General features: G+C 41.4%; 1 protein-coding gene across 2 annotated transcripts in view; it reads left to right on the plus strand.

The window, feature by feature from the left end:
• The window catches only part of LOC126215227 (plectin), a 233579-nt gene that overhangs the window by 77524 nt on the left and 131393 nt on the right, over window positions 1–24662 (plus strand). Inside the window, exons 4-6 of one of the 2 annotated variants that reach the window (XM_049941893.1) lie at window positions 316–613; window positions 14338–14577; window positions 22669–22863. In XM_049941893.1, coding sequence (XP_049797850.1) covers window positions 316–613; window positions 14338–14577; window positions 22669–22863 — 733 coding nt within the window. The remainder of the gene's footprint in view (window positions 1–315; window positions 614–14337; window positions 14578–22668; window positions 22864–24662) is intronic. The other variant, XM_049941894.1, reaches the window with a different exon arrangement.

Here is a 24662-nt window from a genome sequence, read left to right on the forward strand (position 1 = left end):
AAGAGTGTCACAGTACTCAGAAATTGCAGATACACAAATTTGACTTTGTGGATTGTGTTCTACGCAAAAGTGGTGGATCAGAATCTACAAAAAGTAGTGAATCAAATTGTACACTAAACTGAATGTGACACAGTATTAAGTTTAATTATGTCATGGAAGCTGATGAATGTAATTAAGAGATAGCAGATTGCTGGTGAACTCTGTTGGTGAGCAGCTGTGGCAGTGGAAAGGACATGTCACTGATGAGTTCATGGTCATTTCATGATTACATCCCAATCTTTCTCCCACACTCACCACTACGGATGATGTTGTCAGCAGCATCAGCCGGTCTCCGTCCCGCGAGGAGGAGTCGCGCGCCAGGCAGAACCGGCCGTGGCTGCAGCAGACGTCTGTCACGCAACAGGCCGCTCCGTCGCAGAGGTCGCCCCCTGCCGCTGAGGGAGACAGCAGCTCCGGTGGTGACCAGAGGCAGCAGCAGGAGAAAGGACAGCAGCAGGATAAGGGACAGCAGCGCGAACAGCAGCAGGGACAGCAGCGCGCGGGCGGTGTCGCGGACGAGCGCCGCACTCTCAGTGCCAGCAAGGCCGCCGAACTGGAACTCTTCAAGCATGAGGTGAGATCCCGTGTTGATGTGGAACACGTGTCTGGGTTCGTGTCTAGTCAAGGCACCCACCTGTGCATTCATTTCATAGTCTTTAATGGTATTAGAGGTAGAAGAAACCCAAAGTGTGCCCACAAAGTAACAGCATTTGCAGAATGGGGAAAAAGCACTACAAATGTACGACAGGAGTAGATATTGTTCTTATTATACAGGGTAAGACAGCTAAGCCAGGCCACTCCAAATACACCCAGAATGAATAAATATACTGTGGTGCAGTTTTTGCCAAGCTATAGTGGACAATATATTAAATTTCCTGACATTTGCAAGTAGCTTTTGTTGTTTATAGTTGCCAAATTACAACACTGACTTTTTTGCTCTAAATAACCATAACTTTTTCCTGTGCATCTGAAAGAAGCTTTCAAGAGAACTTCAACAACATAACATGTTTGGGACTTGATCAAATAGTATCATGAAAAAAACTGCTGCAAACCACTGTCCCACTATCAGGAGAAGTACTTCAAATGTCTGCCCTAGTACACCAAATTTAAGCAAACATGTAACTCTCATATGGTTCTTGTGTTCACGTGTGCACTCAAAGCCCACCAGTCTGTGTTCTGCTGTTGTAATCAGATAACTTGCTTGTAAAGATGTTGAGACATTCTCAGAATATACAACAGTTGAAAAAGTGTGTATCATTTATAGCAATTGTCACCCAAACTATTACACCAGCAGCATGGGCGTATGCTATAGAGTATCCATATCGTGCCAAACAGTCACGGTCTATATTTGCAAACATTATAAAAAAAAAGTTCTAGGAACCAGAAGTTTGGAGAATAAAATACGCCAAGGAAAAAGAAAAGAAACTGATGAAAGAAACAAAACCAACATTTTAGCAGTAGCAGCACACAATTCAAATGTCGCTGGGAGGCACATTAGAAATTCGAGAGTGATCAATTAAACAAGTGTTTTGCAAACACTTTATTCCATCATATTTCATCCTCTTCACATTTTGCTACATCTACAGCTTTGTGGCAACGACTTACAAAATTGCTTACAGTTCTCTGAATGTTCCCTGTGAAAAGTGCAAAGTGATGCAGCATATCTATGCAAAATTTTGCTTAAGTAAGAACATCGATTACAAACCTTCTTCTTCTTCTTCTTCTTCTTCTTCTTTCAAACGCCACAGAAAAAAATAAGTAGCTCCATTAGAAAAAACTAAGCTGGTTACACATTTTGGACACTATAAATGATAAAAATTACTTGTGAATGTTAGGAAATTTGGTATATTGTCCACTATAACTTGGCAAAAATTGCATCTCATCATATTTATCGTTTCTAAAAGTATTTCTATGGAGTGTAACCATGTATAGAAGTGAAACATGGATGATAAATACCTTGGACAAGAAGAGAATAGAAGCTTTCGAAATGTGGTGCTACGGAAGAATGTTGAAGATTAGATGGGTAGATCACATAACTAATGAGGAGGTATTGAATAGAATTGTTGAGAAGAGAAATTTGTAACACAACTTGACTAGAAGAAGGGATCGGTTGGTAGGACATGTTCTGAGGCATCAAGGGATCACCAATTTAGTTTAGGAGGGCAGCCTGGATGGTAAAAATCACAGAGGGAGGCCAAGAGATGAATACACTAAGCAGATTCAGAAGGATGTAGGTTGCAGCAGGTACTGGGAAATGAAGAAGCTTGCACAGGATGGAGTAGCATGGGGAGCTGCATCAAACCAGTCTCTGGACTGAAGACCATAACAACAACATATTTATCCATTCTGGATATATCAGGTTTGGCCTGTCTTAGCTGCCACATCCTGTGTATACACTGTTGGCCACTGAATTAGTAATGCCATGAAAGTGGCATGCAACAGATTTTCAGATAAGTAAGATGTGTACTACATGCCAGAATATCAAATGGTCCGCGTTTCAGTACAACTGCACAAAGTTGATAGGTGTAATGTTATCTACATTGTAAGGAATCATAAATTAATATTAGTCCTTGTATAACAAGGATGAATGTCTACCAGCACATTGTCATGTTCTAGTAAAGAATATAGTAATAGTATTAGAACTTAAAGGGGGTCCAGGTCAGTCTGCAGTTTCTGAGAATTTAGGAACAAATGCAGAAAGATGATGATGATGTTTGGTTTGTGGGATGCTCAACGGCGCAGTTATCAGTGCCTGTACAAATTCCCAACCTGTGCTCAGTCCAATCTTGCCACTTTCATGAATGATGATGAAAAGATGAGGACAACACAAACACCCAGTCATCTTGAGGCAGGTGAAAATCCCTGACCCCGCCGGGAATCGAACCTGGGACTCCGTGCTCGGGAAGCGATAACGTGACCGCGAGACCACGAGCTGTGGACATTGAAGATTGACAAACTTCCAGTGATGGCAAGTGACTACTTGGATCAGCAGCAACCAGTGTTTCAGTTTGCAAGCTTCTTCTGTTGCTGTATACCTCACCTAAATGCTATCATCTATGGCTGCCACTTGCCTTGTATCTCTGGTTTCGTGTCTTGGAGTGATATACCAGGCTTCCAACAGCCTCATGCTTATAATGCACAACTCAATAAGGCCTCAATACATGGCATCATGTCACAATTTGACAGTGGAAGGATTATAGTGTATTAAGACTGCAGTTTACTCCATGATATCGCTACCTGTGTCATTTGGGAATATGGAACTGCTTTGTTCAGGAGGCTCTCAATGGTTCCAAGTGTCCAGCACTCAAGAGGACAGACATATTGTTCATTTGGCTGTGCAGAATCGTACAGCTGCATCAGGTAATTTGATCAGGAAATAAGACTGTAACTGTGGAGCAGCTGTTGTGATCTTCTATCATGGTTTTGACTTTTCAGTTGATCTGCTCAGGACCTAATGAGAGGTCTCCAAAACACAGTAAACTGGAATATTTTTATTTTTTCATAGCAATAAACTGTAATAATATTCCTCTTTTTAATTTTCAATGATTTTCATAGGCTGGTGCTTCTCATGATTCTAAGTGGGAAACAGAATACTATCCCAACATTAATTAATTTCCATGTAATAATATTTCTTGGCTACTACATTACAGACTGACATCTCTCATTGATGATATACTTGAAGTTAGAATATACCTCCAAACAATATATGTGTTCAATGCATTTAATATTTTTCACTTCAGCACACTGTAAATATTTTCATATTCACAGATACAAATTGTATAATGCTCTTGAAGTAAGAAACACAGAACTTCTTAATGTTTCTGCACCACCATTTATTAAATGTACTGTACATATATAAACTTTTCTCTGAGTGTTACAACTGACAGTAAACAATATTAATGCACTATGTCCATCTTCAATCAGATTCAAAACAAAACTCCAGATTTATATGACATAATTTACAATGCTTTAGATGACTTTTATTCTATTTATTATAATCTACTGTAACAAGACTCTTGACAATGTGGCTGCCATCTTCTCACAGTCACTGACCATCAGCTAAAATATCAGGAACCAGCACCGTAAAGTTTTCCATTAATAAAGAAGTACAATGTCACACAATTACAATCCTGTAAATACCACATGAAACAGAAAAAAAATATTGTGGGAATATATTTAAATAAAACTAACATACTTACATTGAAATACAAATTTGTAAATGTGTAACTTATGTCACTCAGGTGGGGAAGACACTGTAATAATCTGTACAGTATTTGTAACACTACACTCACCAGGTTTGTGTCTCGTCCTGACAGCCACCTGTACATTGAATTTAGTGCATGTTTTACTGTTACTGATAGAAGAAATCCAGCCAGTATACAGAGTGAAACTCCATCTACAGAATGGGGAATAATAACTACATTTTTTAACATTCTCATTCTATCAACTTTATTCAAACATATTAGTATAACATATCTAAAAACAAAGATGATGTGACTTACCAAATGAAAGTGCTGGCAGGTCAACAGACACACAAACAAACACAAACATACACACAAAATTCAAGCTTTCGCAACAAACTGTTGCCTCATCAGGAAAGAGGGAAGGAGAGGGGAAGACGAAAGGATGTGGGTTTTAAGGGAGAGTGTAAGGAGTCATTCCAATCCCGGGAGCGGAAAGACTTACCTTAGGGGGAAAAAAGGACGGGTATACACTCGCACACACACACATATCCATCCACACATATACAGACACAAGCAGACATATTATATTAGTATAACATGAAGAAATAATAATGTGGTGCATTGTTATGCATTGTTTCTTTTATCACAGCACCAATTGCCAGTGATGGTAACAGCAGTATTAAATTCCCAGGCTGAAATTCTGTTTAGATGCTTACCTCAACCGCAGGAAGTGTTGTTCCAGGCCTTTGCAGTAGATAAACTCAACACTTATGTTTTTAATTTCCATTTATTTCAGAAAAGCACAAACATAATATCAGACTTCACATAACAAATAGAGGAGTAAAAAAACCAACACTCTCTAAAGCAGTGCCACACTATGACCCGTTGGCCTCCAAAACATTTCATTATATGAAGTGTCCCAGGAGGAGTGGTCAATATTCAGGGATATCGCAGGAACGATCATTCGAAGCAGATCCAAAATACATACCTTAAGAACTATGAGCATTTCTTCATCTACCATACCACCTGAGTTGCCAACTGATGTAACTGAAAACTTTAGAGAAAACCCAGTTCACTTGTACGTAAGTTCCCCAGTCATCAGTAGTGTCATCTCTCAATGAGGAACTTGAAACTTTCAGCACAGGGTGGGAGCATGTAGAGGAACTATGGCTCAAGTGGAAAGAATAGTTGATCATGCAGTGGATAGATACAGGGTGTTTCAAAAATGACCGGTATATTTGAAACGGCAATAAAAACTAAATGAGCAGCAATAGAAATACACTGTTGTTGTTGTTGTGGTCTTCAGTCCTGAGACTGGTTTGATGCAGCTCTCCATGCTACTCTATCCTGTGCAAGCTTCTTCATCTCCCAGTACCTACTGCAACTTACATCCTTCTGAATCTGCTTAGTGTATTGATCTCTTGGTCTCCCTCTACGATTTTTACCCTCCACGCTGCCCTCCAATGCTAAATTTGTGATCCCTTGATGCCTCAAAACATGTCCTACCAACCAATCCCTTCTTCTAGTCAAGTTGTGCCACAAACTTCTCTTCTCCCCAATCCTATTCAATACCTCCTCATTAGTTACGTGATCTACCCACCTTATCTTCAGCATTCTTCTGTAGCACCACATTTCGAAAGCTTCTATTCTCTTCTTGTCCAAACTGGTTATCGTCCATGTTTCACTTCCATACATGGCTACACTCCATACAAATATTTTCAGAAACGACTTCCTGACAGTTAAATCTATACTCGATGTTAACAAATTTCTCTTCTTCAGAAACGATTTCCTTGCCATTGCCAGTCTACATTTTATATCCTCTCTACTTCGACCATCATCAGTTTTTTTACTCCCTAAATAGCAAAACTCCTTTACTACTTTAAGTGTCTCATTTCCTAATCTAATCCCCTCAGCATCACCCGATTTAATTTGACTACATTCCATTATCCTCGTTTTGCTTTTGTTGATGTTCATCTTATATTCTCCCTTCAAGACACCATCCATTCCGTTCAACTGCTCTTCCAAGTCCTTTGCTGTCTCTGACAGAATTACAATGTCATCGGCGAACCTCAAAGTTTTTACTTCTTCTCCATGAATATTAATACCTACTCCGAATTTTTCTTTTGTTTCCTTTACTGCTTGCTCAATATACAGATTGAATAACATCGGGGAGAGGCTACAACCCTGTCTCACTCCTTTCCCAACCACTGCTTCCCTTTCATGCCCCTCGACTCTTATAACTGCCATCTGGTTTCTGTACAAATTGTAAATAGCCTTTCACTCCCTCTATTTTACCCCTGCCACCTTCAGAATTTGAAAGAGAGTATTCCAGTTAACGTTGTCAAAAGCTTTCTCTAAGTCTACAAATGCTAGAAACATAGGTTTGCCTTTTCTTAATCTTTCTTCTAAGATAAGTCGTAAGGTTAGTATTGCCTCACGTGTTCCAACATTTCTACGGAATCCAAACTGATCTTCCCCGAGGTCCGCTTCTACCAGTTTTTCCATTCGTCTGTAAAGAATTCGCATTAGTATTTTGCAGCTGTGACTTATTAAACTGATAGTTTGGTAATTTTCACATTTGTCAACACCTGCTTTCTTTGGTATTGGAATCATTATATTCTTCTTGAAGTCTGTGGGTATTTCGCCTGTCTCATACATCTTGCTCACCAGATGGTAGAGTTTTGTCAGGAATGGCTCTCCCAAGGCCATCAGTAGTTCTAATGGAATGTTGTCTACTCCCGGGGCCTTGTTTCGACTCAGGTCTTTCAGTGCTCTGTCAAACTCTTCACGCAGTATCTTATCTCCCATTTCATCTACATCCTCTTCCATTTCCATAATATTGTCCTCAAGTACATCGCCCTTGTATAAACCCTCTATATACTCCTTCCACCTTTCTGCCTTCCCTTCTTTGCTTAGAACTGGGTTGCCATCTGAGCTCTTGATATTCATACAAGTGGTTCTCTTCTCTCCAAAGGTCTCTTTAATTTTCCTGTAGGCAGTATCTATCTTACCCCTAGTGAGTCAAGCCTCTACATCCTTACATTTGTCCTCTAGCCATCCCTGCTTAGCCATTTTGCACTTTCTGTCGATCTCATTTTTGAGACGTTTGTATTCCCTTTTGCCTGCTTCATTTACTGCATTTTTATATTTTCTCCTTTCATCAATTAAATTCAATATTTCTTCTGTTACCCAAGGATTTCTATTAGCCCTCGTCTTTTTACCTACTTGATCCTCTGCTGCCTTCACTACTTCATCCCTCAGAGCTACCCATTCTTCTTCTACTTTATTTCTTTCCCCCATTCCTGTCAATTGTTCCCTTATGCTCTCCCTGAAACTCTCTACAACCTCTGGTTCTTTCAGTTTATCCAGGTCCCATCTGCTTAAATTCCCACCTTTTTGCAGTTTCTTCAGTTTCAATCTGCAGTTCATAACCAATAGATTGTGGTCAGAATCCACATCTGCCCCTGGAAATGTCTTACAATTCAAAACCTGGTTCCTAAATCTCTGTCTTACCATTATATAATCTATCTGATACCTATTAGTATCTCCAGGATTCTTCCAGGTATACAACCTTCTTTTATGATTCTTGAACCAAGTGTTAGCTATGATTAAGTTATGCTCTGTGCAAAATTCTACAAGGCGGCTTCCTCTTTCATTTCTTCCCCCCAATCCATATTCACCTACTACGTTTCCTTCTCTCCCTTTTCCTACTGACGAATTCCAGTCACCCATGACTATTAAATTTTCGTCTCCCTTCACTACCTGAATAATTTCTTTTATCTCGTCATACATTTCATCAATTTCTTCATCATCTGCAGAGCTAGTTGGCATATAAACTTGTACTACTGTAGTAGGCATGGGCTTTGTGTCTATCTTGGCCACAATAATGCGTTCACTATGCTGTTTGTAGTAGCTAACCCGCACTCCTATTTTTTTATTCATTATTAAACCTACTCCTGCATTGCCCCTATTTGATTTTGTATTTATAACCCTGTAATCACCTGACCAAAAGTCTTGTTCCTCCTGCCACCGAACTTCACTAATTCCCACTATATCTAACTTTAACCTATCCATTTCCCTTTTTAAATTTTCTAGCCTACCTGCCCGATTAAGGGATCTGACATTCCACGCTCCGATCCGTAGAATGCCAGTTTTCTTTCTCCTGATAACGACGTCCTCTTGAGTAGTCCCCGCCCGGAGATCCGAATGGGGGACTATTTTACCTCCGGAATATTTTACGCAAGAGGACGCCATCATCATTTAATCATACAGAAAAGCTGCATATCCTCGGGAAAAATTTCGGCTGTAGTTTCCCCTTGCTTTCAGCCGTTCGCAGTACCAGCACAGCAAGGCCGTTTTGGTTAATGTTACAAGGCCAGATCAGTCAATCATCCAGACTGTTGCCCCTGCAACTACTGAAAAGGCTGCTGCCCCTCTTCAGGAACCACGTTTGTCTGGCCTCTCAACAGATACCCCTCCGTTGTGGTTGCACCTACGGTACGGCCATCTGTATCGCTAAGGCACGCAAGCCTCCCCACCAACGGCAAGGTCCATGGTTCATGGGGAAAAAAAATACACTGTTTATTGCAATATGCTTGGGACAACAGTACATTTTCAGGCGGACAAACTTTCGAAATTACAGTAGTTACAATTTTCAACAACAGATGGCGCTGCAAGTGATGTGAAAGATATAGAAGACAACGCAGTCTGTGGGTGCGCCATTCTGTACGTCGTCTTTCTGCTGTAAGCATGTGCTGTTCACAACGTGCAAGTGTGCTGTAGACAACATGGTTTATTCCTTAGAACAGAGGATTTTTCTGGTGTTGGAATTCCACCGCCTAGAACACAGTGTTGTTGCAACAAGATGAAGTTTTCAACGGAGGTTTAATGTAACCAAAGGACCGAAAAGCGATACAATAAAGGATCTGTTTGAAAAATTTCAACGGACTGGGAACGTGACGGATGAACGTGCTGGAAAGGTAGGGCGACCGTGTACGGCAACCACAGAGGGCAACGCGCAGCTAGTGCAGCAGGTGATCCAACAGAAGCCTCGGGTTTCCGTTCGCCGTGTTGCAGCTGCGGTCCAAATGACGCCAACGTCCACGTATCGTCTCATGTGCCAGAGTTTACACCTCTATCCATACAAAATTCAAACACGGCAACCCCTCAGCGCCGCTACCATTGCTGCACGAGAGACATTCGCGAACGATATAGTGCACAGGATTGATGACGGCGATATGCATGTGGGCAGCATTTGGTTTACTGACGAAGCTTATTTTTACCTGGACGGCTTCGTCAATAAACAGAACTGGCGCATATGGGGAACCGAAAAGCCCCATGTTGCAGTCCCATCGTCCCTGCATCCTCAAAAAGTACTGGTCTGGGCCGCCATTTCTTCCAAAGGAATCATTGGCCCAATTTTTCAGATCCGAAACGATTACTGCATCACTCTATCTGGACATTCTTCGTGAATTTGTGGCGGTACAAACTGCCTTAGACAACACTGCGAACACCTCGTGGTTTATGCAAAATGGTGCCCGGCCACATCGCACGGCCGACGTCTTTAATTTCCTGAATGAATATTTCGATGATCGTGTGATTGCTTTGGGCTATCCGAAACATACAGGAGGCGGCGTGGATTGGCCTTCCTATTCGCCAGACATGAACCCCTGTGACTTCTTTCTGTGGGGACACTTGAAAGACCAGGTGTACCGCCAGAATCCAGAAACAATTGAACAGCTGAAGCAGTACATCTCATCTGCATGTGAAGCCATTCCGCCAGACACGTTGTCGAAGGTTTCGGGTAATTTCATTCAGAGACTACGCCATATTATTGCTACACATGGTGGATATGTGGAAAATATCGTACTATAGAGTTTCCCAGACCACAGCGCCATCTGTTGTTGAAAATTGTAACTACTGTAATTTCGAAAGTTTGTCTGCTTGAAAATGTACTGTTGTCCCAAGCATATTGCAACAAACGGTGTATTTCTATCGCTGCTCGTTTAGTTTTTATTGCCGTTGCAAATATACCGGTCATTTTTGAAACACCCTGTATGTACCCAGTAGAACAGTTCATGATGGGAAGGAACCTCCATGGTATACAATCATTGTATGGGAACTTCTAAAGAAGCAGAGATTACTGCTTAATAGGCATTAAACAAAGCATAGGTCTATAGATAGATAGATGCTAAATGAAAAGCATTTGGCTGTCAAGTGAGCAATGTGTGATGCCTTCAGTGACTGCTGTAGCAGAATATTATCAAATTATCTTTCACAAAACTCAAAGAAATTCTGATCATACACAAAGGCTGTTAGTGGCACCAAAGTTAGTGTCCAGTCCCTAGCAAATGAGACAAGAACAGAAATTGGGGGCAGCAAAACAAAATCTGAAATGCGTAACTCCATTTTCAAATGTTACTTTACAAAGGGAAACCCAAGAGAATTGCCCCAATTTAATCCTCGTACCACTGAAAGAATGAATGAAACAAGTATTAGTGTCAGTACTGTTGAGAAACAGCTGTAATCGCTAAAATTGAACAAAGTTCCAGAGCCCTGTGGAATCTCTGTCAGATTCTATACTGAATTTGTGGCTGAGTTAGCCCCTCTTCTAGCTATAATCTATCATAGATTCATCGATCAAAAAAACTGTGCCCAGTTCTTGAACAAAAAGCACAGGTCACGCCATCTACAAGAAGGGTAGTAGAAATGATCTACAAATCTAGCACCCAATATCTTTGACATTGATTCATTACAGAATCTTAGAACATATTCTGAGCTCTAAGATAATGAGGTATCTTGAACAAAATGACCTCCTCAATGTCTACCCATGGATTCTGAAAACATGACAGACTGAAAGCTTTGGATTGATGCATCAGGTAGATGCAGTATTTCTTGATTTTCGAAAAGCATTTGACTCAGTGTCACATGTACGCTTATTGTCAAAAGTATGATCATATGGGCTATCAAGTGAAATTTGTGACTGGATTGAGACTTTTTGATAGGGAGGATGCAGCATGTTATCTTGGATGGAGAGTCACCATCAGATGTAGAAGTAATTTCAGGTGCGCCCCAGGGAAGTGTGCAGGAACGCTTGCTGTTCATGTCATATATTATTGACCTTGCTTGTGTTGACAGTAACCTCAGACATTTTGCAGATGATGCAATTATCTGTAATGAAGTACTGTCTGAAAGATACTGCATAAATATTCAGTCAAATCTTGATAAGTTTCAAAGTGGTGCAATGATTGGCAAATCGTTTTAAATGTTCAGAAATTTAAAATTATGCACTTAAGAAAATGAAAAAATGACTGTAATATCAGTGAGTCACTGTTGAAGTCAGCCAAATCATGCAAATACTTGGGTGTAAACGTTGTAGGGATATGAAATAATAATCATATAGGCACAGTTGTAGATAAAGCAGGTAGCCCTGTCTGCCGACTGTTTAGGAAACTACTGCTATGTTGTTTTGATTCAGTTGTTTGCCAGTCAGTAAGAGCATATCACAATGGTTGAGATGAACAGAGATCCTGCCAGTAGTAAAGTGTGCTGTGTGCTTAGATTTTTGCTGGTAAAAGGATCTTCAGCTGCTGAAATCTTTCATGTGTAGTGCCTAGTGTATGCACCTGAAATAATGAGTTCAAACAAGTTTGAAAATGGTGTCAAGAATCTCAAAATGGCCGCACAAACATTCACAGTGAACAGTGGAGTGGCACGCCCAACATTCAGACCAACGACATCATTGATCAGCCAAAAAATTTGAAGTGATTGGCAGTTGACAATTGGTAGTCTGACTAATGAATTCAAAAATTTTGCTCAAACCCCAATTTACAGGACTGTCACTGAACAGCTTGGATATCACAAACTGTGTGTGAGTTGGGTTCCAAAAGTGCTTACAGATCATCACAGGGAGCATAGAATGCAGCCGCGTGACAGTTTTTGAAGCGCTATAGACAAGATGGAGATAATTTATTTTCTCACATTGTTACGGGCAACGAGATGTGGATCTAGTACACCAGCACACAAATCCAAACAATGGTCAACGAATTGACGCCATTCAAGTTCACCCAAACCAAAAAAGTTTAAGCAATTTCTGTTTGCAAACTGAAAAATGATGGCTACCATTTTTTGGGATGAAAAGGTGTCCTATTGTGTATTTTTGTTTGATTTCCTGGAGCGTGGGTTAGCAATTACAGCTGACGTATACTGTCAAACACTAACCAAAGTGAGATGTACAATCCAAAATCAATGCCACAGGAAACTATCATCTGGCATAATTCTTCACAAAACCACACACCCTCACACCACTGGCTGCCAAAACTGAGGGGAAGATTCCAGCTTTTCATTGAGAACTTCTTGAGCACCCTATGTACAGCTTTGATCTAGAACTACATGATTATTTCACCTTCTTCCATTTGAAAAAGTCTCTGGGTGGACAATTTCAAAATGATGAACTCAAGACTGTTGTTACCAATTAGTTCAATTACCAGGTAGCAGACTATTATGCAGAGAGGTTAAAGAAGCTGGTGCAGCATTACAGAAAGTGTATAGATGTGAACTGCAATTATTATAAAAGTAAAGTAGATATATAGCAAAATATTACTTTCAATTAAATACTTCCCTTATGGGCTTATTCTTTTTATTGCCAAATGGAACTTAGTTTTGGAATACTCCTGGTAGCACCAGTGTGATGGACTTAGAGACATTATGGACAAAGTTTAAAAGTATTGTGAATTGTGTTCTGGAGAAGTACGAGGTGCTGAGTAAGTGGATTACTCAGTTCAAAAGAGAATTCACAAAGGCACCCCGGGGGTGCTTATGAATAGCTGTGAACGCATCACATCACCATCATTGTGCCACAAGCATCACCACCTATTTTAACTTCTGAAATTATTATTACATATTAACACTTTGACAGATACTGACACCTTAACTCGTCATTCTTTGCTGCTCCCCAGGTACTGCTGACAAGTTCAAGTGCAGCCTCCAGATTTCACTTCAGTGCTATTGACTCATTATTTCCGGACTCCTCGCTGCACCTGCGCACTAATGAAGAGTCTAGATATGCCACCACACAGGAATCTGAATGCCCTTGATGAACTTAAATGTATGGCAAATTTTTTGCTCCATGTTTCAGTAACACTTCACAGTTCTGACCACTAACTTGTGTCGGGAAAATTTATATCTTGTGATCCCGTTTTGCTGCATTTAACTCTGCTTTACATTTTCCTGTTTTCCTCAACATCTGTTCCATAAAGAAAATGAGGAGATGTCACAGCTGCACTGAGTAAGAGATTATGGAGATACAAAGTGTGAAAGTGAGGATGAATTACTCGATGTTGAAGTAAGTGAAAATTTATCCACAGTCTGAAAGCAGCAATTTTAAGATTTCTTAAGTCAGCAGGTGTAATATTACACTCTTATGTTTAAACACAAGATGTGATTGATAGTTATTCCACATCTGAAGAATCTGAAAGTGATAGTAACTTCCATTCAAAAACTATTGAAGCAAACCCCATCTTTACATATCTGTGAATTTCTAACAACAGCAAATTCACAGAGAAGCTTCAAAGCCAAAATTAATTTTTACACCCACAACTATTTACATTTGGTGTGCTGACAAGTCTTTGATCGACAGAGGGAGATGTCACAATAAGCATTCCACAGCTATTCAGCAGATGGCGAGGGAAGCTGTTTGGCTAAACCCAGCTCAGGTAGAACCCCAAATGCAGGCTACTTAGCACGGGTGGATGTGTTAGGTGATAATGATACAGTGTTTGGCTGGGCATGTTGCAAGCACATCTGCAGCAGACAATGTCTTAAGTCTTAAAGGTGTTTAATCAAAAGAAATCATAAAGGTGTTTAATTAAAAGGCTGAAGAGCATCAATTTGCCCCTCCACTCTCCCCTCTGCACCCCCCCCTCCTCCTCCTACCTTCACCACCAGTAAGGTGAATGTAAACAATGCTTAAACAAAAATAAGGATGATTCAGACTATTTTGCAAACAAAATGTGGTGTGGCACCACATTAGGTAGGCATTCGTATTAGTTTTTTTCAGCACCTGTAATTTATATACTTATGTATATTCTGTAGGCTGACGTTTCTTGTGAAACAGGTGAACGTGAAGAGGGAAGCAAGGCACCGCGCCATGGCGGCTGTCTCTGCCGAGCTGGAGCGCCTGCGTCGTGAGCTGCAGCGTGAACGACGCGCGAGGCGGCGCTTGGAGGTGCGCCTTGGCCAGCACGGCGAAGAGACTGACGCAGACGCAGAGGAACCGAGCCAGGGAGATGAGGACCGTGAGGATGAGGAGCTGCCGGAAGGTGACAGTGAAGGAGAGGCCGAGCGACGCTGCCAGGTGAGTGGGGGTGGTGTGGGCACAGAAAGCGAGCCTACTCGGCTGGAAATGATACAGCTATCAAAATGGTGTGAGCTCCAGTCAAGTTGATTTTTTTGATACACAGAATGTTTCATCCCCATCTGTGGATGGCCTTTTCAGTGGAAGTCATAGCTTTGTTCCACAATATGAGGTGTGATCAAAAAGTAATTGGAATGTTTTAATTTTGCAAGTTTTATACATCCAATTTACAAACTTTTTTATCTTGTTGGTACACTTGTTCCTGGTGTTTGTTTTGAATATTTGGTTTATTGTTGACAGTTGAAAAGGCTATACATGTTTTCCTGTGCTCAGCGAATTTTTACTTTAAAAAAAGATAGATCAAAGAGTTTATAAGAAATTTGGCTTTAAAAATGGATTAATGTGTAGCAACACATTCAAAATATTGGTTTTGGGTTTTGGCAAATCTACTATGAATAAAACAAGAATTCATAAGTGGTAAAAACATTTCAAAGAGGGTCAAGAAGATGTTGAAGACAATGATCACCCTGGATGCCCTAGCATATAAATTACTGACAACAGTGTGGAAGAAGTGAAGAAAATGATTCTGTCAAGCAATTTTTTGGATGTTTTGGGCATTAAATGTGTAGCAGCAAATTTTTTTCCAATTTTGTTGAATTTCGGCCAAAAATGACATCACAGAGACAACGATTGAGAATTGCTGAATGAAGTCAACAGCAGCCAAGAACTTCTAAAGAAGGTTATAACAGGTGATAAAACATGGTTATTCAGGTATGACATTGAAACTGAGGCCCAGACATCCCAATAAAAACTGCCTGAAGAGCCAAGGCTGCAAAAAATTCGACAAGTTTGATCAAATGTGAAGGTTCTTCTCACTGTTTTCTTCAATTGCAATGAGATAGTGCATTATGAGTTCCTGCCTTACGGTCATACAGTCAGTAAAGAATACTACCTGGAAGTTACACACTGTTTGCATGAAACATTACAAAGAAAACAACCAGAATTGTGGCAAAAACAACTGCATCACATTAATGCTCCCACTCACACCTCAATTCTCGTTTGTGATTTTTTGGCAAAAAAGAGAGCAGTTATGTTGCCTCAGTCACTGTTCACCAGATATGACCCCCTGTGGCTTCTTTCTATTTCTGAGACTGCAGAGAACCAATAAAGGGCGTTGTTCTGCTACAATTGAAGAGGTAAAAATGGACTCTCTGAAGGAGACGAACACCATAGCAAAAAGTGAGTTCCAGAAGTGCTTCCAAGATTGTAAAAGGTACTGGCACAAGAGTGTTATATCTGAGGGGGTTACTTTGAAGGGGACAAAGTTACTTTTTTATCACACTCCATACCTGTGAGGGGAATTCCAAAACAGATGCCTCCTACTGTTTTGTTTTGGCTTTGAATGTTTGAGCAAGAATATGTTGAGATGGTTCTAATTTCTGAATCTACCTACTAATGTCCTGTTGGTTTTGCTGTCCTTTAGCAAATACTGGCAGTAAGGGAGCATTCCAAACTGGCAACTGACATCAAGGCCCATGTGTTCCGTTGTTGCAGAATTCCTTATTGCTGAACGTATTGCACTAACTGAAACCTGGCCTGAAAATGATCTACATGACAAGTCCTGCCCCAGTCAACACTGATCAGCTGCCATTCCCTGTAAAGATTAGTGCTTGGATGAACTTGTGTGTGATGATTGGTGGGTTATGACTGAACTGCACAGTTGAATGTCAGGTGCAGTGCCTTTGACGAGATGTTATGGGACCTTGAATATTGTCAAGTGTGTGTGAAATAGCTCCAGTAGATGCTTACACAAGACCAGAAAAAAATGTAGAAGAGGAATATGTCTTGATCTGCTGGACCAATATGAGGCTGAACATTACAGTTTTCTGAACTCCATCGTCACCAGGAATGAGACACGATATCACTATTACAATTCAGAACCCAAAAGAAAGTTGACAGAGTGGCAACATGTAAATTCTGCAACAAACAAGGAGTTTGAGACATATTCATCTGCAGGCAAAGTGATGTGCACAGTATCCTGAAATGGAAAGGGCATAGTTCTTCAATATTTTGTGTGCCGTGGAGCCTAAAGTACCTGTCTGTTCAGAACATTACAAGGTTACACTGACTAGGCGGAAAATGCAAATTTCAAAAGACAGGCCAGTGGAGAAGACAAACTTCTGCTCACAGCCTGACCATACCAAGCCCCACAACACTTCTGCAAGTGTGGAACTCATTGCCAAATTTGGTTGAATTGTCTTATCACATCAAATGTACATTCTTGATTTGACACCATCAGACTTCCTGTGAACGGTGGAGTAGCTGACTCATTATTTTCCAGAGTCAGATGTTAGCTTCAAGGCTATAAAAGAGTGACTAGCCTCAGCTGGTTCATGTCCTGATGACCACAGCATGGAAGCTCTTGTTCATTGTCGTGAAAAGTGAATAACAAAAGGTGGAAACAATGTTGGAAAAGACAGTATGTAGCTGAAATTCTGCTGTATTTTACTGCATTATTGTGGTTTCTGTATCTGCTGTAGTTACCGTGAGAGCAAATGGGAGACATTAGCTTTGGGGTGGCTCTCATAATACCGAAAACTGACACAACTGAAAGTATACAATAATAAGTGCAAAAATATTCTGGTAAACATGGCCCAAAAACAAGACATTTGTGAGATATTTGCAAATGTGTGGTTACAGGTCATCCTATTCAGTAGAAATGTATAAGGGGAGATCAAATGAAAACAGGAATGGTAAGAAGAACATAAATAAGCTGTGTATTATTTCAAAAATAATCACCATAACATTGATACATTTATCTCACTGTGAGATGAGACAGCTAATACATTCATGGAAAAATGTTTGCAGTTGACTACGGAAGCACAATCATACCCAGGATTGCACCACTTCATCCAAAACCATCGACAGCCACAAATGTCTTTTTTCAGAGCCCCAAAAATATGGAAACCACATGGGGAAAGATTAGGAATGTATGAAGGATGTGTGAGTGCTTCCAAGTGAAAATTCTGCAGCATAGTCAAAACAAACAGGCATACCAGCTGTGGGAAAGTGATGGTGACGTTTCTCTTTGGCTCCAAAAACACCCTGCTCATTGACTTTCTGGAACATGGTGCCACACAGCGGTACATGGGCGCTTTGCAAAAGTTGGAGTGTGCTATCAAGTCCAAATACCCAGGAATGTTGATGGATGGCATCATTCCATTGGAAGATAATGCTCATCCATAGGTTGTCAAGATTATTTCAAGTACGCTGCAGAAGCTTCGCTGGGAAGCCCTTACACATCCTCCGTACAGTCCTGATATCTCTCCGTGTGATTTTCATATTTTTGGAGCCCTGAAGGAAGATATTCCTGACTGTCAATTTGCTTTGGACAAAGAGGTGATCACCTGGATACACTCATGGTTCCGTAGGCAACCACAAACATTTTTCTATGATGACATTGATCGTATTGTCTCACAGTGAGATAAATGTGTTAACAGTTATGACAATTACTTTTGAAATAATAAACAGTTTACTTGCATTTTTCCATCTGTCTTGTTTTCATTTGACTGCCCCCTATATTACCCATTATCTGTTAACAGTTGCTCATTACCATTTCCCCTTACTTATTACACATTCCTATTACATGTCACCCATTACTAGTTTCCAGTTGCCTCTTTCTCTTTTACTGTTATTGGGTATACACTACCTGTAACCTGATCCCTGTTACCCACTTCCTGTTACCTGGTACACATTTTCTTTTTGCCACTACTCAATATGCATTAAACATTACCCATTATCAACTGTCTGTTACTCGTGGGCCATTCTGCATTACCAAATACCTGTTACACATTCTCTTTTACCCGCTTTCCTTTGGCCTCTTACCCATAGCTCATTATCCACTTGTTGTTATCCATAGGTCATTACCCAATTCCCATTACCACTTATCCATCATCTGTTATGCATTACTCATTGCATTTGGCATATGTGAAATTCTGTTTGCTATAAGTCATTTGCTGTTAGCCATTTGCTATTTGCTCTTAACACATTAGCTGTTAACTGTTAGCCATTAGACATGTGATATTAGCTATTACACGTTACCATTATATGTTAACCATTGGCCATGTGCTGTTAGCCATTACATGTTGCCTGTTGTTATGACACATCCAGTTGTCATCACCCTTCCAGTCACTTGTGGTATGTCCCGCACTGGTGGAGGTGCAATGAGAACACAGCCCAGATAAACAAAGCAGAACAATTTTATTAAAGAATATATAAACAAAAAAGCTCCTTTCTGGAGTGAGTTTTTACAAGAACCGTTCATAGTAAAGTTTTGTTTATCAGTTGATTGATGTAAGTCCGTAACTGGGCAGATATCCATAAATAACAAAGTCCGAGCTCACTTCGGAGTTGAAGAGCTATGAGGGTGAGTAAAATGAAAACCTTAAATTTGTAATAACAAATCGAAATTTCACGCCGTTATCCTGTAAGTTGGTAAGCGTGCTACAAACAGCGTGCAGAATGGCCTGTAGGTGGCAGCATAGTGCAGGTGCACACATACCGTCACAGTATCAGTATAAAGATGGCTGCCCCACTTGTGACTTACACCAGAGAAGAACAGCGTTCTGTTATTTGGTTTTTGCATAGTGAAGGTGTGAAACCTATTGAAATTAATCGACAAATGAAGGTTCAGTATGGTGATGCATGTTTGTCACAGCAGCAAGTCTACAAATGGAGGAAGTTCGCAAATGGTGTTACTTCAGTGGAAGATACTCCTCGTCCAGGTCAGGCACAACGAGTTGTGACTCCACAGAACATCACAGCTGTTGAAGCCATAGTGAAGGAAAACTGCCGAGTGACACTGAATGACATTGCAGTATGTTTACAGATTAGTCATGGGTCAGCACATCGCATTGTACATGATGTGGTCTAGTTTCACAAAGTGTCTGCAAGATGGGTGCCACGGCAGCTGACTCCTGAAATGAGAGAATGACATTTTGATGCTTGTGAAGGACTTTTTCAGCGCTTTGAGCGAGAAGGTTATGGCTCCCTTGCAAGAATCGTTACTGGGGATGAAACCTGGGTTCACTTCCATCAACCGGAAACGAAGAGAGCGAGCAAGGGTGGCGCCATTCCTCATCACCAAAACCAAAGAAGTTTCGAACAGAACTATGACCAGGGAAGGTTATGCTGACTCTCTTTTGGGATGAAAAAGGTGCCATTTTGGAGCATTACGTGCCTAGAGGGACCACTGTCACCAGTTGAATCATACACAGATCTCCTAAAAAATCATCTGTGGCCTGCAATCAATTCAAAGTGGTGTGGATTGCTGTCAGCAGGTGTCCTTTTGCGACATGACAGTGCAAGGCCCCACACTGCCTGTACAACAGTTGAACCAATCACAGACATTCATTTTGAGTGTCTCCCTCTTCCACGATACTCACCAGACCCTGCCCCAAGTGATTTCCATACGTTTGGACCACTCAAAGACGCAATGGGAGGAAAGAAGTTCCGTTCTGATGAAGAGGTACGCCACACGGTGGACGAGTAGTTGCGTGGACTACCAAAAGAATTTTTTTCTAAAGAAATTTATGCACTTTGTAAGTGCTGGAGGACTTACATTGAGTGTGGGGGAGATTATGTTGAAAAGTGATACAGCTTTGTACCACTTCTGCACAATAAATAATATTTTAAAAAATATTTAAGGTTTTCATTTGACTTACCCTCATACAACACAGAGTAAGGATGATGGGCAGTATTTAAGTCCACTGCAGTCTCCAGCATAGAGGCCACGTCCTGGCAATGCCTGAGGTACCCAATGGTTGCATCACAGGCAGTATCATGGGAGCAGAGATTGAGAGAACTCTGGACCACTACAGTGGTTGGTTCCTCATCCAGAAGACTCAAAGGAATGAACTGGCCTGGCCCAGCTTGGCACTAGTGGAAATGCCCTACTTGTGGCTGGGTTTATTGATGGCACATGACCCCACAGAAGCAAGCAGGTCCACAAGGCCACTGACCTCTGGTGGCACTCATGTTGCTGTCTGTTGGCCCGGCAGGCACGTGAGGTCTTCTGGCTGTCATCCGCAGGTGTGACCCCAGTGGCTCCAATGTGCAGGCCACTTACACGACTGGTAAGATGGAGATTGTTGGTAACAAAGGTGAATGGCTCATACACAGCAATTCGCTGTGTATCTAATCTGTCAGAGATTATTATGAAAAGAATAGATTGCTGATCACCATATAGAGATGCTGAGTCATAGACAGGCACAACAAAGACTGCTTAACGTGTGGGCTTTCACCCAAAAGTAGACGAAACAAACAAACACACACACACACACACATATAACCACAACTCACATGCACATGACCAGTGTCTCAGATTTTCCATTGTTTAACCTGTCAGAAAGATTAGTAAACATATTACACTACTGGCCATTAAAACTGCAACACCAAGAAGAAATGCAGGTGGTGAATGGGTATACATTGGACCAATATATTATACTAGAACTGACATGTGATTACATTTTCACGCAATTTGGGTGCACAGATCCTGAGAAATCAGTTCCCAGAACAATCATCTCTGGCTGTAATAACGGCCTTGATATGCCTGGGCATTGAGTCAAACAGAGCTTGAATGGTGTGTACAGGCACAACTGCCCATGCAGCTTCAACACAATACGACAGTTCATCAAGAGTAGTGACTGGCCTATTGTGACAAGCCAGTTGCTCGGCCACCATTGACCAGATGTTTTCAATTGGTGAGGGATCTGGAGAATGTACTGGCCAGGGCAGCAGTTGAACATTTTCCGTATCCAGAAAGGCCCGTACAGGACCTGCAACACGCGGTCATGCATTATCCTGCTGAAATGTAGGGTTTCACAGGGACTGAATGAAGGTTACAGCCACGGATCGTAACACATCTGAAATGTAATGTCCACTGTTCAAAGTGCTGTCAATGCGAACAATAGGTGACCGAGACATGTAACCGATGGCACCCCATACCATCACGCCAGGTGATACGCCAGTAGAGTGATGACAAATACACGCATCCAATGTGCATTCACTGCGACGTTGCCAAACACGGATGCGACCATCATGATACTGTAAACAGAACCTGGATTCATCCGAAAAAATGACGGTTTGCCATTTGTGCACCCAGGTTCGTCGTTGAGTACACCATCGCAGGCGCTCCTTTCTGTGATGCAGTGTCAAGGGTAACTGCAACCACGGTCTCCGAGCTGATAGTTCACACTGCTGCAAACGTCGTCAAACTGTTCATGCAGATGGTTGTTGTCTTGCAAAGGTCCCCATCTGTTGATTCAGGATTCAAGACCTGGCTGCATGATGCGTTACAGCCATGCGGATAAGATGCTTGTCATCTCGACTGCTAGTAATACAAGGTCATTGGGATCCAGCACGGTGTTCTGTATTACCTTCCTGAACCCACCGATTCCATATTCTGCTAACGGTCATTGGATATCGACCAACGTGAGCAGCAATGTCACGATACGATACACTGCAATTGCGATATGCTACAATCCGACCTTTATCAAAGTCGGAAACGTGATGGTACGCATTTATCCTCCTTACTTGAGGCATCACAACAACGTTTCACCAGGCAACACTGGTCAACTTCTGTTTGTGTATGAGAAATCGGTTGGAAACTTTCCTCATGTCATCATGTTGTAGGTTTCGCAACCGGTGCCAACCTTGTGTGAATGCTGTGAAAAGCTAATCATTTGCATATCACAGCATCTTCTTCCTGTTGGTTAAATTTTGCGTCTGTAGCATGTCATCTTCATGGTGTAGCAATTTTAATGGCCAGTAGTGTATATTACTACCACTTTTTGTCTGATGTTGGCTAGGCACTGTGGCCGAGAGGTTCTAGGTGCTTCAGTCTGGAACCGCACGACCGCTATGGTCGCAGGTTTGAATCCTGCCTCGGGCATGGATGTGTGTGATGTCTGTCCTTAGGTTAGTTAGTTTTAAGTAGTTCTAAGTTCTAGGGGTCTGATGACCTCAGATGTTAAGTCCCATAGTGCTCAGAGCCATTTGAACCGTTTGTCTGATGTCGTATCTGGTATTTAGGTGTCACTGGAGGAAGACATGCATCTGAAGCTGGAGCAAATGAAGAACGAGCTGGAGACAGAACGTGAGCTGAGGAGGGCTCTGGAGGACTCTGTGGAGCAGCTGAGGTGCCAGCTGGAGGCAGAGGAGTGTCGGAGACTGGAGGCAGAGGAACTCCGTGCAGATCTGGACAGGGAGAGGCAGAGGAGGGCAGAGGTATGGGCAATGCACCATAGCTGCTTGGAGCAGGCAGCACTTGTACGAGTGCGGCCTTCTGCCCCTGGAGCATGTTTCATTAGCAATGTCCTGTGCATCAACTGTGTCTTGGGGGTCTCTGTGATTATTATGTGAGTGATGCTCCAATGCTAAATTTGTGATCCCTTGATGCCTCACAACATGTCCTACCAACCGGTCCCTTCTTGTCAAGTTGTGCCCCAAACTCCTCTTCTCCCCAATTCTGTTCAATACCTCCTCACTAGTTATGTGATCTACCCATCTAATCTTCAGAATTCTTCTGTAGCACCACACTTCAAAAGCTTCTATTCTCTTCTTGTCCAAACTATTTATCGTCCATGTTTCACTTCCATACATGGCTACACTCCACACAAATACTTTCAGAAACGACTTCCTGACACTGCAGTCTATACTCGATGTTAACAAATTTCTCTTCTTCAGAAACACTTTCCTTGCCATTGCCAGTCTACATTTTATATCCTCTCTACTTCGACCATCATCAGTTATTTTGCTCCCCAAATAGCAAAACTCCTTTACTACTTTAAGTGCCTCATTTCCTAATCTAATTCCCTCACCATCACCCGACTTAATTCGACTACATTCCATTATTCTTGTTTTGCTTTTGTTGATGTTCATCTTATATCCTCTTTTCAAGTCACTGTCCATTCCGTTCAACTGCTCTTCCAAGTCCTTTGCTGTCTCTGACAGAATTACAATGTCATCGGCGAACCTCAAAATTTTTATTTCTTCTCCATGGGTTTTAATACCTACTCCGAATTTTTCTTTTGTTTCCTTTACTGCTTGCTCAATATACAGATTGAATAACATCGGGGGAGGCTACAACCCTGTCTCACTCCCTTCCCAACCACTGCTTCCCTTTCATGCCCCTCGACTCTTATAACTGCCATCTGGTTTCTATACATATTGTAAACAGCTTTTTGCTCCCTGTATTTTACCCCTGCCACCCTGAGAATTTGAAAGAGAGTATTCCAGTCAACATTGTCAAAAGCTTTCTGTAAGTCTACAAATGCTAGAAACATAAGTTTGCCTTTCCTTAATCTATTTTTAAGATAAGTCATAGGGTCAGTATTGCCTCACGTGTTCCAAGATTTCTACGGAATCCAAACTGATCTTCCCCGAGGTCGGCTTCTACCAGTTTTTCCATTTGTCTGTAAAGAATTTGTGTTAGTATTTTGCAGCTGTGACTTATTAAACTGATAGTTCAGTAATTTTCACATCTGTCAACACCTGCTTTTTTTGGGATTGGAATTATTATATTCTTCTTGAAGTCTGAGGGTATTTCGCCTGTCTCATACATCTTGCTCACCAGATGGTAGAGTTTTGTCAGGACTGGCTCTCCCAAGGCCATCAGTAATTCCAATGGAATGTTGTCTACTCCCGGCGCCTTGTTTCGACTCAGGTCTTTCAGTGCTCTGTCAAACTCTTCACGCAGTATCGTATCTCCCATTTCATCTTCATCTACATCCTCTTCCATTTTCCATAATATTGTCCTCAAGTACATCGCACTTGTATAGACCCTCTATATACTCCTTCCACCTTTCTACTTTCCCTTCTTTGCTTAGAACTGGGTTTCCATCTGAGCTCTTGATATTCATTCAAGTGGCTCTATGTTCCTCAAAGGTCTCTTTAATTTTCCTGTAGGCAGTATCTATCTTACCCATAGTGAGATAAGCCTCTACATCCTTACATTTGTCCTCTAGCCATCCCTGCTTAGCCATTTTGCACTTCCTGTCAATATCATTTTTGAGACGTTTGTACTC

Source organism: Schistocerca nitens, chromosome 12 (assembly GCF_023898315.1).
Source record: "Schistocerca nitens isolate TAMUIC-IGC-003100 chromosome 12, iqSchNite1.1, whole genome shotgun sequence".
In the NCBI taxonomy this organism is placed as follows: domain Eukaryota; kingdom Metazoa; phylum Arthropoda; class Insecta; order Orthoptera; family Acrididae; genus Schistocerca; species Schistocerca nitens.